Here is a 13,277-nt window from a genome sequence, read left to right as displayed (position 1 = left end):
TAATTCAAAATATGATATGTAGCAATTCAAATTTTTATTACTCAGAATTACAGCTTTTATAAGCTTGACAAAATGACCAGTTTCAAAGTTTAATTACCTCAACAACTCATAATAAGGCAAGAACTTCTGTCACCATTGTCAGTCCTTTGAGGACAAATTCTTGTACTCATTTAGTAGATGTTTGTGGAATTATTCATAGAAGATCATTATTTATCCTTGAGCAGAGGAATGAAGTAGTGTAGTAATTTAAAATAATTCACTTGGCAATGGTATTTAAAGCATAGACACTGTTTATTTATTGTAGAGACATGAGGTATTATTGGAAGCCAGCTGATTAGTAGTAGGAAATCATGTGGGCTTTTACTAAGTTTTTGTCTGTGAGAATGGCAAAATGACCATTGCTAGATACATTATGAAATAATAGTGACAGAACACGGGGTGTAGACTCGGAGATAGTGCCTGAGTGCAGGGGGGGGGGTGGGGAAGTGAGAAGGGAAACAATGGAATCAGGAGGAGGCTGAATTAAGTTAGAGTTGGTGGTAGAATATCCAATTAAAATGTCTTGTAGACGGTTCAAAACCTGAAATGGAGCTTTAGTAAGAAGGCTGAGCTCAAGGCATAAGGTTTGCTGTTAGCAGCAATACAGATGTTAAGACAGATCCATTTTATTTTATTTATTTATATATATTTTTTAAGATTTTATTTATTCATGAGGCACAGAGAAGCAGGGAGAAGCAGTCTCCCTGCAGGGAGCCCGATGTGGGACTCAATCCCAGGACCCCGGGACCACGCCCTAAGCCAAAGGCAGACGCTCAACCACTGAGCCACCCAGGTGCCCCAAGACAGATCCATTTTAAAGAAAGAAGAGACTTAATGATGTACTGACTATTGAAAGTAAAAATAGAGAAGTCAGGGAAAATCAAGATTGAGTCAGCAGGACTTTGGTCTTATTTTCAGTTGGATTTATTGATTATTTTTCTTCTTACAGCCAAGTGCAAGATCTGTGAGTGGGCGTTTGAGAGTGAGCCACTATTTCTCCAGCATATGAAGGATACTCATAAGCCTGGAGAGATGCCTTATGTCTGCCAGGTATTGCCTTTTTCTCTAGGGAGCTTCAGCCATTTTGCTCTTAGGCTGAATACAGAAAATCCACTAATGCACATTGCTGAATACCTACTGTATACACTCACTCAGTTTTAGGAATACTGCAGAGATCCAGAAGAAATAATAGACATAGGGTCCATTCTCAGGATTTTCTGTGCCAGAGAAAACCATTAAAGGAACATGTGCATGTACCCAGCCAGGGAACCTAGTCAGAGAACATACACATGTACTACAGGAGTGTGTCTCCTGAACTGCCCTCTAGAGATGGACAAAGAAAGCTTTGCTCCTCTTAGTCACAAAGTGGATTGTTCTCAGACTTTCTTGACCTTCCGCCATTTTAATCTTAACCCACAGCTGAATGTATCACAAACAGCCCTTCATTACAGAGTCAGAATAATAATTTGATTTCTATACATTTAGGAAAACTTATTTTTTTCCTCTTATTTTGACATTTTCTGTTACTACCTCTTTTTTTAAGGCCTTAGTTGTTCACTCTTAGCTTATTTTCCCTCTTATGTGACTCAGGTGTGTCAGTATCGCTCCTCACTCTACTCTGAGGTAGATGTCCATTTTCGGATGATCCATGAGGATACTCGGCATCTGCTCTGCCCTTATTGCCTGAAGGTCTTCAAAAATGGCAATGCATTCCAGCAGCATTACATGAGGCACCAGGTACCAGGCACCAAGCAATTCCCATATTCTCATTTTTTTAATTTAGTGGATGCTGGGGCCAGGGCTGAGCTAGTCAGATAATTTTGGTAGGAAGATACAATAAGTGTATTTGCAAAAATTTCCCAAATTTCAGTTACGTGCCGTGCACTAAGCTAGGTGCCAGGAATTTAGTGTTACACAAGACAAATGGTAAAGTAGAACGTGGAGAGTATTGTGTTAGGGGAAGTATAAGATATAGAAAAGCATGTACCTATTTTGGGAGCCACCTGAAGTATGAGGAAGTGAAGTGGAGTGGAAGAACAGTGTCCTCCAAGCACAGAATGAAAGTATGGAGGTTCAAAGAATTAAAGGAAGTTCAGTATGTTTGGAGTGTGGGGTATAGGAGGAGGTTGGAAGTTAGGAAATAGGTGGTGGAGAATCCTGCAAGGCATGAAAAGGGAGGTCATTCGGGAGGCATTAAAGGGAATTTTTTTAAGTTCTTGAGTGATAGGTTCAAATTTGTTTAAGTTATGAGTACTCTGGCTGCACTAGGAGAATGAATTGAAAGGAGAGATTAAGACCAGAGTTAGGGGGACACGCCAAAGGCTCTTTTGGTTTAGGTGAGGGACAGTAGTAGCTATTGGCTTTGAAATGAAGAAGATAGAGTTGAGAGAGATTGAGAAAGTAAGTGATATTTATGATTGTAAAGGATTCAGTGAAGGTAGTGAGGTAGGAATTAGGAATAGTGCTTAAAATTCTGTTCTGGGAAAAAATGAATGGTATGACTATGTACTGATAGAAACATTGTAGAAACTAAGGTTGACAGCGGAAGTAGGGATTATGCGTTTGGATATTCTGAGTTAGCAATGTCTGTGGACAGCAGCTGTAGTTGTCTACTGAACAAATAGTTGGATATATAGGTCTGAAACCTAGGAGAAAAGCCTGGGTTGTGGAATACATACTTAGGAATCATTATTATATGAATCAGGTGATTTTAAACATAGAAGTTGCCATGTTCCCTCACCCCCAATTGAGAATAAGATGAACCTCTGAAGACTCTCTCTACAAAGCCATAGTAGTCCTAGGAGGAAAAGCAGAAGAGACTTGATGTCAAGGAAGCTGAGGGGAGGAAAGTTTTGAAGAAAAGGGTGTGATCAGAATGTTGCAGGAAGATGTCAGCAACATAGAAACTTAGAGGCCAGCCTTTAGCAACATTGATGGGAACCATGTGGTTGGTTAGCAGAGTGAGTGTCAGATTTCAGCAGGATGAATGAAGAGGTGAGAAAATGGGGACAACTTATTTTTAAAAGTTTCAGAAGGGGAAGACTGAGGATAGCAGATCCAGAGGAAGAGGTATCAGAGAATTTGTTGTTGCTTTTGTGTTTTGTTTTTAAAGTGGAATAAATAGAGTCTTGTTTTAAATTCCTTCAAGAAAGGAGCCACTAGAGGAGGAGAGTGAAGGTACTTAGGGAAGGCACAAAATGGAGAACCGGCTGGGTACACCTGTGTTTGACACTTGCCCATGTCTGCACTCTCATATGTGAGCTCCCTCTTTGGGCTCACACACTCATTTGCACAGAGGTGACTGCCTATAATCCCCCACATGTGTATTTCCAAAGAGCAGCATGGAAATTGTCCCTTGTACTCAGGTAATGGGGCCTTGATATCCTGGGAAGAAAACCATAGGCCTGGTTCCTGTTTCTGAAGGACTTCAGTAGTAGGCAGTCGGAATCTTCAGATGTGTCTCACAAGGACAAGTGCATATCTACATATATATTGATGTGTTAAATGGAAAGATAGCAAGGGATAGAAAAATACCGTCATTCGTGTTGAGAAAAAAAAGAAAGGGCAAACAAGGAGGTGGTGATTTGAGATGTGTGTGTGTGTGTGTGTGTGTGTGTGTGTTTTATGGTTATGCGCATAGATTGTCCATGAAAAAATACCCAAGAAACTGGTAACAAGTTGTTTCTGTGCAAAGGGATGGAGGGTTGGAATTGAAGGCAAACTTAAAACATGAAGGAGTATGGAATAAAAAGTATGATTTTTAAAAAATCACATAATACATTTTACTGTGTTCAAAAAAAAAAAAAAAGAGAAAAGAATGTCCAGAAGTAGGTAGCACTGTCTGCATTATAAAGACAAAGTAGGGCTAAATAAAGTTGAAGCCACTAATCCACATTGTTAAACCAAGTCAGGAAGAGATGGTTGGAGGACCTAGTTATTCTGGCTGAGTCTGTCTTTCTTTGGGACCATGGGAGGTGATGATTCTCAATGGTAGGTTTTGGTGTCGTGTTGTGTATTTTTTTCTTCCTTGTTCAGTTATCCATAGAAAGGTGCGGAAGAGTGATTGTTAGCATTAATCTACCATCTCATCAGGGACAAAAATATATTGGGAACCTTTAAGGGATTCTCTTTCTTTTTCCCTCCTCAGAAGAGGAATGTTTATCACTGCAACAAATGCCGGCTGCAGTTTCTCTTTGCCAAGGACAAAATTGAACACAAGCTTCAGCACCACAAAACCTTCCGTAAACCCAAGCAGCTGGAAGGTTTGAAACCAGGCACCAAGGTGAAGGGCTTGACAACATTTCTTTCATAAATCCATGAGGGGAGGAATATCAGTACTCTGAGATTTACAGTGGGTAGTGTCTAAATTGTTCCTTCCCTTGGCTCGCAGGTGACAATCCGGGCTTCCCGAGGGCAGCCACGAACTGTTCCTGTTTCCTCCAATGATGCATCTCCCAGCACCTTACAGGAGGCAGCACCACTGACCTCCTCAACAGACCCCCTGCCTGTCTTCCTTTATCCCCCTGTCCGGCGCAACGTTCAGAAGAGAGCTGTTAGGAAAATGTCAGTGCCACCTTTTGGAGGTTGGGGGCTGGGTGGACACAACTGTTCCTATAGCCAGTGTAATCTAGTAGCCTTTAGCAGGATCTGTTGTCTGAAGCCCCCACAATTTGAACACTCCCGGGGCAATAACAAGAATTTTTTGTTGTTTCTTGATAGGAGTGTTATGGGCCGGCAGACGTGCCTGGAGTGCAGCTTTGAAATCCCAGATTTCCCTAATCATTTCCCTACCTATGTTCACTGCTCTCTGTGTCGCTATAGCACCTGCTGCTCTCGAGCCTATGCCAACCACATGATCAAGTAAGTCATGGTTAAACCACGGATCCTGTCTGAGAGTACAGATTCTCCAGAACTCATTTCATTCCCTCCTTCAACTCTTAAGAGCTGTTTGTCCATCTCTTCTAGCCGGGTAAGAGTCAAACCCGTGTTCATTTGGCTCTGATGGCCTGTGTTCTAATTTTGTAGGACCTTGCTACTTAGAGTGTGGCCTAAAGACCAGCTTAGAACTTCAGCCTCTGCTCTCCACCCCCAGGCTACTCAGGCTGAATGTGTCTTAATGGCTCTCCTGGTAATTCATATGCATACTAAAAGGGAATATTAATATGATAGGAAAAGTGATTTGAGTTGAGGTGAGGATGGATTGAAGAGCCATCTCTTTTGTTGGAATATAGTCAAAGACTGGTGATCTCATTTAATGATCAGAACCTCTTGACTCATGCTACTTTTTCTTTGTCTTTCTCAGCAATCATGTTCCACGCAAGAGCCCTAAGTATTTGGCTTTGTTTAAAAATTCTGTGAGGTAAGGAAAAATTTACTGATGGTCTCTTGATTTTTTTTTATGTTCTTATATTAAATCCTTTTAATTAACTTTCAGGGGATATGTGAATTAATTTGAGAGAGAGGAGAAAGGACAGTCTTTTTTTCTTAAGTTGTTAAGCCTCAGATCTTATCCCTCTTGTGACTGTTGTATTTGTTTTATATACTCTTGGATTCTTTTTCTTAGTGGAATCAAGCTGGCTTGCACTTCATGTACCTTTGTTACCTCTGTGGGAGATGCCATGGCCAAGCATCTGGTATTCAACCCCTCTCACAGATCCAGCAGTATCCTACCACGAGGTAAGTAGTGAGATGGGAGTTAGTGGGACAAGAGAAAAAAATAAGGATACAAGTCTTACCATAGGAGTCAGGAGCATCTCTGCCTGCGCTAGTACCTTCACTGTTAAGATAGACATCACTACATTGGAAGGGATTAACCATTCCAACCTGACATTTATATAGGACTGGGGGGCTTGTTTCTTCTCTGAGTTAACATTTCTTTATTGTCTCATTTCCCATAGGATTCACTTGGATGTCTCACTCAAGGTAACAAACTTACTTCATGGTTTAATTTCTATTTTCAATGTGTTTCATCTTTTTTATTACTATCACTGCTACTATTAGTATTTCATTTCCCTAGTTTAACTGAGCTTTCTTTTCCTCTTTGCTAAATCCTTTAGACATGGCCATACTCGTGACCGAGTACATGACCGGAGCTTGAAGAATATATATCCTCCTCCTGCCTTCTCCTCTAATAAAACTGCCACTGTGAAATCTGGGGGGGCCACCTCAGCTGAGCCTGAAGAGCTTCCGACTCCTATGACCCAAGCACTCCCGTCACCAGCGTCAACCGCAACCCCGCCACCAACCCCAACCCACTCCCAGCCTTTAGCCCTTCTGCCCTTGGCTGCAGAGGGGGCTGAATGTCTGAATGTTGATGACCAGGATGAAGGGAGCCCAGTCATCCAGGAGTCTGAGCAGGCAACAGGGGGCGGTAATGGCAGTGGGGTTGGCAAGAAGGAGCAGCTGTCTGTGAAGAAGCTTCGAGTGGTACTGTTTGCCTTGTGCTGCAATACAGAACAGGCCGCCGAACACTTCCGAAATCCCCAACGACGGATCCGGCGTTGGCTTCGGCGCTTCCAGGCCTCCCAGGGGGAGAATCTGGAGGGCAAATATCTGAGCTTAGAAGCAGAAGAGAAGCTGGCTGAGTGGGTGCTAACTCAGCGAGAGCAGCAGCTACCTGTGAATGAGGAGACCTTGTTCCAGAAGGCCACCAAAATAGGACGTTCTTTGGAGGGGGGGTTTAAAATCTCCTATGAGTGGGCTGTGCGTTTCATGCTCCGGCACCACCTGACTCCCCATGCCCGGCGAGCTGTGGCCCATACCTTACCGAAGGATGTGGCAGAGAATGCAGGACTCTTCATTGAATTCGTACAACGACAGATTCACAACCAGGACTTACCCTTGTCCATGATTGTGGCCATTGATGAGATCTCCTTGTTCCTAGATACAGAGGTGCTGAGCAGTGATGACCGGAAGGAGAATGCCCTGCAGACAGTGGGCACAGGGGAACCTTGGTGTGATGTGGTGCTGGCCATTCTGGCAGACGGCGCTGTCCTCCCCACCCTGGTTTTCTACCGAGGACAAATGGATCAACCTGCTAATGTGCCAGACTCGATATTGCTAGAGGCAAAGGAGAGTGGCTACAGTGATGATGAGATCATGGAGCTGTGGTCAGCTCGGGTGTGGCAGAAGCACACTGCTTGCCAGCGTAGCAAAGGCATGCTTGTGATGGACTGTCACCGCACTCACTTGTCGGAAGAGGTGCTGGCTATGCTTAGTGCCTCTAGCACCTTGCCCGCGGTGGTCCCAGCAGGCTGTAGCTCCAAAATCCAGCCGTTAGATGTATGCATCAAACGAACTGTCAAGAACTTCCTACACAAAAAGTGGAAGGAGCAGGCCCGGGAAATGGCAGATACTGCATGCGATTCCGATGTCCTGCTTCAACTGGTGCTGGTCTGGCTGGCTGAGGTGCTGGGTGTCATTGGGGACTGTCCAGAGCTGGTACAGCGGTCCTTCCTCGTGGCTAGCGTTCTGCCTGGCCCTGATGGCAACATTAACTCGCCTACAAGAAATGCTGACATGCAGGAGGAGCTCATTGCGTCCCTAGAGGAGCAACTGAAGCTGAGTGGGGAACAGTCTGAGGAACCCTCAGCTTCCACTCCCCGACCCAGGTCATCTCCTGAAGAGACAATTGAGCCTGAAAGCCTTCATCAGCTCTTTGAGGGCGAAAGCGAGACCGAGTCTTTTTATGGCTTTGAAGAAGCCGACCTAGATCTGATGGAAATTTGAGTGTTGGGGTCATGAGCGGGTGCAGAGTGGGGGTGGGAAAGTGTGAAGGGGGGGTAGAGGAATTTAGGGAAAAGGGGTTATGCCAGGTGGGGTATTTCGTTTTTATTTTTTAATTTTATGCCACCACTCCCCACCCCACCCCCCATGTTGACTTCTGTTTCCCTGTGGATTTGTGGATTATTAGGAATACCAGTAGTGATCCCATCTGAGCCAAGGAGCTGGCCCATTGGTCGTTCACTTCTGCTAAAAACAGGTTTTGGTGACTTTTTTTTTTTTTTTAATTTAAATCACTGTTTGGTATTTTTCTGACAAAATCAAGAAAAAGAAAAAAAAAATTCTTTGTGGGCGAATGTTAATTTTTTTGTTTCCCCTTTTACCTCAATTGTATCATAGTACATCTGGGTTTTTCTCTTTGTTTTACTGTGTGGCAGTGTCTTTGGGCATGTTATTCAACCATTGTCAATGTGAGAACATTTCTGAAGATGGGAAAGACAAAAAAATATGTAGCTCACAAACTGGTTTATTATATATATGGATAAAACTTTTTTCATTGTGGTCTTAACACTTTTATATAAAAATGAAAATGGAAAAAATCCCACTGAACTCTCTCTTCCTTCTCCTTTCTTTCCTTCCCTCTCCAGAGATGTTGGTTTCTACAGCAACTCTTAGAGATACAAAATTGTGGCTTTAAAAAAATGCATGAAACCACGTCTCATCCAGAATGATGAATTAGATTTGTTTTTCCTCACCACCCTCTCTCCAACAAAAACATGACAAAATGAGTATTGTTTGCACTTGGGATCTTTGGCCCCTTTTCCCATGCTCACACCATTACTCTGGACAAAGGATCATACATGTGTCATTAGCAAGCAAGAGGTACTGAGGTGATCACACAGTGTTAGGGTGGAAGCCAGTGTATGGGTCTTCATCATGTTAAGTGGACAGCATGCCTGTTCAAGAGATCACATGTCCTACATCCAGGAGCTAATTGTGCAAGAAGTTAAGTGTTGAACTTTAAAAATAAGACAGACCACTTGTTGAAATCCTGCTTACTCTGTGGCTTTCCTTATTCCTCTTAATGCTTAGAGAAGAATGTGACCTGAAGAAGAAACACACAGGGGTGTGCACAAAGAAAGACATGAATCTTTATTTTTCACTGCCAGCTTCAAGGAAAGAAAATGTTTCTACAATTTGCATGAGGGATTTTTTTTAACTGTATGTACTCACAGTTATAAACTGAAATGTACTGTATCATACAGAGAAAAGGAACAAAAACCCAAGGCCAGCTTTCCCACAGCTACACCTTCCATCCCAAGGCTTTCAGCAACATGTCCCTCCTGGGAGCCAAGGAGGCAGCCTGCACAGGCTTGTAAATGGTTCATCTTTAAAATGTATATAAGTGGGACATTTAATAAAATGAGGGGAAATGGATTTATAAACAATGTGGTTTTTTTTTTTCTAGGTAATCCTATTTTAGTAGGCTTTCACAGACTGGGACATGCTCAAGATGTGATGGGCCTGGTGGTACGGGTGTGACACTTGTTACGCCTGTTTCTCCTCACCTCCATTTTTTGTTTTTTTAACTCCCAGCACACTATAATATAGTGAACTGGAGTGATCCTGCCCATAAACAGCTTGGCCAGCTTCGTGAACCCATGGCATCTGAAAAGTGAACTGAGGATCTATCTTCTCTTGGGCTTCTCTTCCCCAGCTTTTTGCCTGATGCCATTTTGACATTAAAATGGACTTCGAAGTCAACCCTTTGCCTTTGAGAAAGTTCAAGAACTATGGTCAACTATCTACAATGACCTAACCTTCTCTTTGGTAGTCTCCACAGCAGCCCCAGCCTCAGCAGAGCTGGGTTCCTGGCCTCTGCATACTGTGACTTTCTTGATGGGTAGTTTTTTTAAGACTATATAACACCAACAGTGGATCAGCTGGGTTTTGGCCAGGAAGTTACATTTGTGGATTCTGCCTGCATGGCTTAGTAGTAGAAGGAAGTTTTTTTTGTTTTGTTTTTTTTATAATTCAGTTTAATCAATAAAGTATTTATTGACTACTTTCTGTGTTGAGACTGAGTATGTGGAAGACAAATAGAAAACTAATAGTTTCCTTTGACTTACTAGTTTGTTATGACATGGGATGATAAAATGCAGGGATATTTCAGTCTCCCCCTCCACTCTCTCACCTCATTGAACTTCTGCAAGTTTGAGTTTGCTGCCTATGCTAGTTTCTCAAAGCAGTTTAGAGAGGATATGCATCAGAATCACCTAGGGTGTTCATTTATTTATTTAAAAGATTTATTCAGGAGACAGAGAGGCAGAGACCTAAGTAGAGGGTGAAGTAGACTCCCTGCAAGGAGCTCGATATGGGACCAGATCCCAGGACCCAGGGATCACGACCTGAGCCGGAGGCAGACGCTCAACCAGTGGGCCACCCAAGTGCCCTGGGTGTTCATTTTTTAAATTCAGGTTTAACACCATTTTGGGAGAATTTGGCTAACACTCCAAATGATTTGATTTATGGCTAAAAGGACTTTTAAATGAACACATAATACTTTTTTTTTTTTTGAACACATAATACTTTAAAGAGGTCTTCTGATAGTAGATTTGGACAATAAACATTTAAATTAAATGAAATTACTTCGTATTTCCTCTATTGAAGGTGAGGAGGTGACATGGGTGAGGGATTAAAGCTGTCAGGCCAGTCCTGCTTGGGAATAACTTTACCCAGAGCAGCTTTACTAGATGCTACATTTCTCTATCTTTGAAATGGTGTTTTAACTAAAATATTTGCAGCCAACATACCAGAAAATCCGTAAGAATCTAGCACATGGGTGGCAATGTTTAAGAAAAACGTTAAGTACTTTTGTTATCCCACAAAGATTAGGCCTGGCATCTATACAAAGCTGTTAGTATAGGCCCAAATGAAGATGGTAGTGGATCCTCCTGTACTGTCATGCAGAGAATCCTGTATTTGCTCTAGAATCAAGAGCCAAAGCAGGGTTATCTGACCAGGGAGGGAGATGGCACATGGCAGTACTTCACACCTGCACTCTTGGTATGACCTAGTCAGACAATAAAACCACTCAGCAAGCATTTCAAAGAATTTATTTTACAATAGAAAAGTAGACCTTTGAACCAGCCAAGTTCAAAGTTAGAAGAAGGGCACAACTTCAATTCTGGATAATGCATCTGAATTTCATTCAAAACCACTAAAAAGAAAGAGCATTTAAAAACTGTGAAGCAGAGGGGGAGGAATGAATTCCCAAAAGCAACTCTATCCTCCAACCAAAACCCTCTCCATCCAAAGAATCCTTTTAAGACCTCCAGAAAAATGCAGCTTAGTGCAAGCCAAGGGGCCTCCCAACTGTTCTACCACTTATTTTTCCTTCTGTAACTTTAATTTCAGTCACCTGATCATGTGAGCAATCTCCCAGTTGGTCTCTGCAGAGAGTGGTCCCTCTATTTCAACACCTTTTTCGGTGACTGTGGCAATTTGAAACTGAAAGAAAGCAGAACTCCCAATGAACATGCCCACCCCACATGAAGTCCCTGAGGCCTGCTCAAAGGTCAAGGAGAGGATCTTCCCCTAATCTGAAAATAGGAAATTCTGCAATCTGTTCTTCAAAAGCAAAGACCCAGGTACTGAAACTATGGAGAGCTCGCTAGTTAAGAGTCCTATCCTCTATTATTCATGTCCTTCCTCACCCGGTTATAGGAGCGGGCATCTCGATAATAAAGCACTCGCATGCAGCGTTCCACTAGCTCTCGGGCTTCAGTCTGGCTCAGGACTGGCTGCTTCTCCAGAACTTCTCGCAGCAGAGGCTAGGGAAATGGGAAGAACATGGGAGATTACCAGGGGTTGAATACCCATCTGTCCCAAATTCACAAAGTAAAAAGCAGCATAAAATGACATTCTGCCTTCTGCCTCACCAGAATGAATTCTGCTTACTTGTGCTAACACCAACCTGAAGGGTAAACTGTAGGGCATTTCTCTCTGCACATGTCTACTGAATCTGACACACCACGTTATCAACAGAATGTAAGTGCCAACACATACAGCTTTCAGACTACAAAGAAAACTATCTGCCAGCAGGAGGGATCTTAGTCTATCCTCACGTTGGAATTTTAAGAGAAGAACCAAGGAGATGAGCCCCCACTGCCTCCCCCATACCTCTCCCGCACGTACCTGAGCCAAGTATGCACCATAACCAGTGGCCAGCGAAGGGGCTTCATAAGCTACACCAAGCATGTCCACATAACCGAGGAAGCTAACAGGACACAACAGGTCAAAGAACTAATTTTCATCTTAGGTTTTCTTGGGTATCTTAGCTGAAGGATGGGGCCATGGGGTCTGAGAAGTGACATTCTCTTAGGGAGAAGAGACAAGACACTACATAGACACTAGAGGTTAGATAGTCGGGGAAATTAAGTTATTTCAAGTCAACCTCTCTCCATCAGCGTAGCCTCCAATGACCATGGTGTTCCACAGGGGGTTCATCTTGGAGCGACGGCTGTACATGGCCCTGGTCAGCCATGAATGAATAGCTCTAGGGCTATAGCTGTGTCCATCTCCCAACAGCTCCTCATCAATCCTTAAAAGGAATAAGTCATGAGAAAAAAGGAGAGAATGGAAGTCGGGAATTCCATCCACCCTCACCCCAAAGAAGTTACCACAATCTTCCTCATTTTACACTGCCTAACGCCAAAAACTATGTGCTGCAAACACTATCATCTTCCACCCTCAGCAATTCTCCTGTCCTCGGCTACAGCCTCAAATTCCCCCACCCCAGAACTTCTAAGGGGATATTAAAAAACAATACAGTGAATTCCTCTCCCCACTTGGGATCTACTCCCTAATCTCCAGATAACTTACACCATCTGGCCGAGAACTTGCTTCAAATACTGGAAATCTGCATAGTCTCCGGAAGCACCCAGCATGGTGCTGTCGTTGACTCGCATAATGCGAGAGATGTTGCGGAAACGAGCCAAGGAGCCATAGGAGCCCAGCATGTCTGCTGCAATCACCACTCCACCCTCGAATTTGACACCCAAGACCGAGGTCCCGGTCACCATGGGGTTCCTAGACAGAGGGAGGGAGATGAGGGGAGGCACGGGAGAAGGGCCTGAGCCCTCTTCCGCGCAGTGGTTCCGCTTCTGATTTTCCATCTCCCCTTCCATTCTCCGGGACTCCGCGCCGTGGTCCCCGCCGTTCGCGGCCTTGGGGCGCCTTCCCCGGCTGTCTCCGAACCGTCCGGCTCGACCAGGCCTCAGCGTCCCGCCTCCTGCGCAGGCTCGGACGCCAAGAACTTACTGCGTGCGCGTAACCGGACCCCCGTAAGGAGAAAACGCCGGCTCCACGGAGGCAACAGAACTAGGCGGGATGTGGTAAAACTGCCCCGGGGCGGGACCACCGGCCCATACCCTGGACCGCGACTCCAGAAACGCTTCCATCTTAGTCACGGTGGCTGAAGAAATGACGGCGCTTGCGCCAACGGAAGCGGAAGT

The 13,277-nt window shown here is 43.9% G+C and overlaps 2 protein-coding genes across 8 annotated transcripts in view; one reads left to right on the top strand and one right to left on the bottom strand.

The window, feature by feature from the left end:
• The window catches only part of POGZ (pogo transposable element derived with ZNF domain), a 46,249-nt gene extending 36,423 nt beyond the window's left edge, over nucleotides 1–9,826 (top strand). For 4 of the 7 annotated variants that reach the window (XM_055312456.1, XM_055312453.1, XM_055312451.1 and 1 more), the window contains 9 exons: nucleotides 989–1,089; nucleotides 1,630–1,776; nucleotides 4,187–4,321; nucleotides 4,430–4,602; nucleotides 4,759–4,899; nucleotides 5,342–5,398; nucleotides 5,603–5,715; nucleotides 5,937–5,961; nucleotides 6,096–9,826. In XM_055312456.1, the coding sequence (XP_055168431.1) occupies nucleotides 989–1,089; nucleotides 1,630–1,776; nucleotides 4,187–4,321; nucleotides 4,430–4,602; nucleotides 4,759–4,899; nucleotides 5,342–5,398; nucleotides 5,603–5,715; nucleotides 5,937–5,961; nucleotides 6,096–7,767 (2,564 nt within the window). In that variant the 3' untranslated portion in view covers nucleotides 7,768–9,826. Of the gene's footprint in view, nucleotides 1–988; nucleotides 1,090–1,629; nucleotides 1,777–4,186; nucleotides 4,322–4,429; nucleotides 4,900–5,341; nucleotides 5,399–5,602; nucleotides 5,716–5,936; nucleotides 5,962–6,095 lie in introns of all 7 variants that reach the window. The other 3 variants (XM_055312450.1, XM_055312452.1, XM_055312449.1) reach the window with 1 other exon arrangement.
• A 1,034-nt stretch (nucleotides 9,827–10,860) lies between these two features.
• PSMB4 (proteasome 20S subunit beta 4) lies at nucleotides 10,861–13,251 on the bottom strand. The gene is made up of 7 exons (XM_055312285.1): nucleotides 13,084–13,251; nucleotides 12,646–12,852; nucleotides 12,218–12,364; nucleotides 11,959–12,040; nucleotides 11,478–11,594; nucleotides 11,183–11,271; nucleotides 10,861–10,981 (listed from the first exon to the last, which is right to left on the bottom strand). The coding sequence occupies exons 1-7, from the start codon at nucleotides 13,221–13,223 to the stop codon at nucleotides 10,969–10,971; spliced, it is 795 nt and encodes a 264-aa protein (XP_055168260.1). The 5' UTR covers nucleotides 13,224–13,251; the 3' UTR covers nucleotides 10,861–10,968.
• Between the last annotated feature and the right edge of the window lie 26 nt (nucleotides 13,252–13,277).

The sequence above is a fragment of the Nyctereutes procyonoides genome, unplaced genomic scaffold (genome assembly GCF_905146905.1).
Source record: "Nyctereutes procyonoides isolate TBG_1078 unplaced genomic scaffold, NYPRO_anot_genome, whole genome shotgun sequence".
In the NCBI taxonomy this organism is placed as follows: domain Eukaryota; kingdom Metazoa; phylum Chordata; class Mammalia; order Carnivora; family Canidae; genus Nyctereutes; species Nyctereutes procyonoides.
This window is presented reverse-complemented; position numbering and strand designations above follow the sequence as displayed.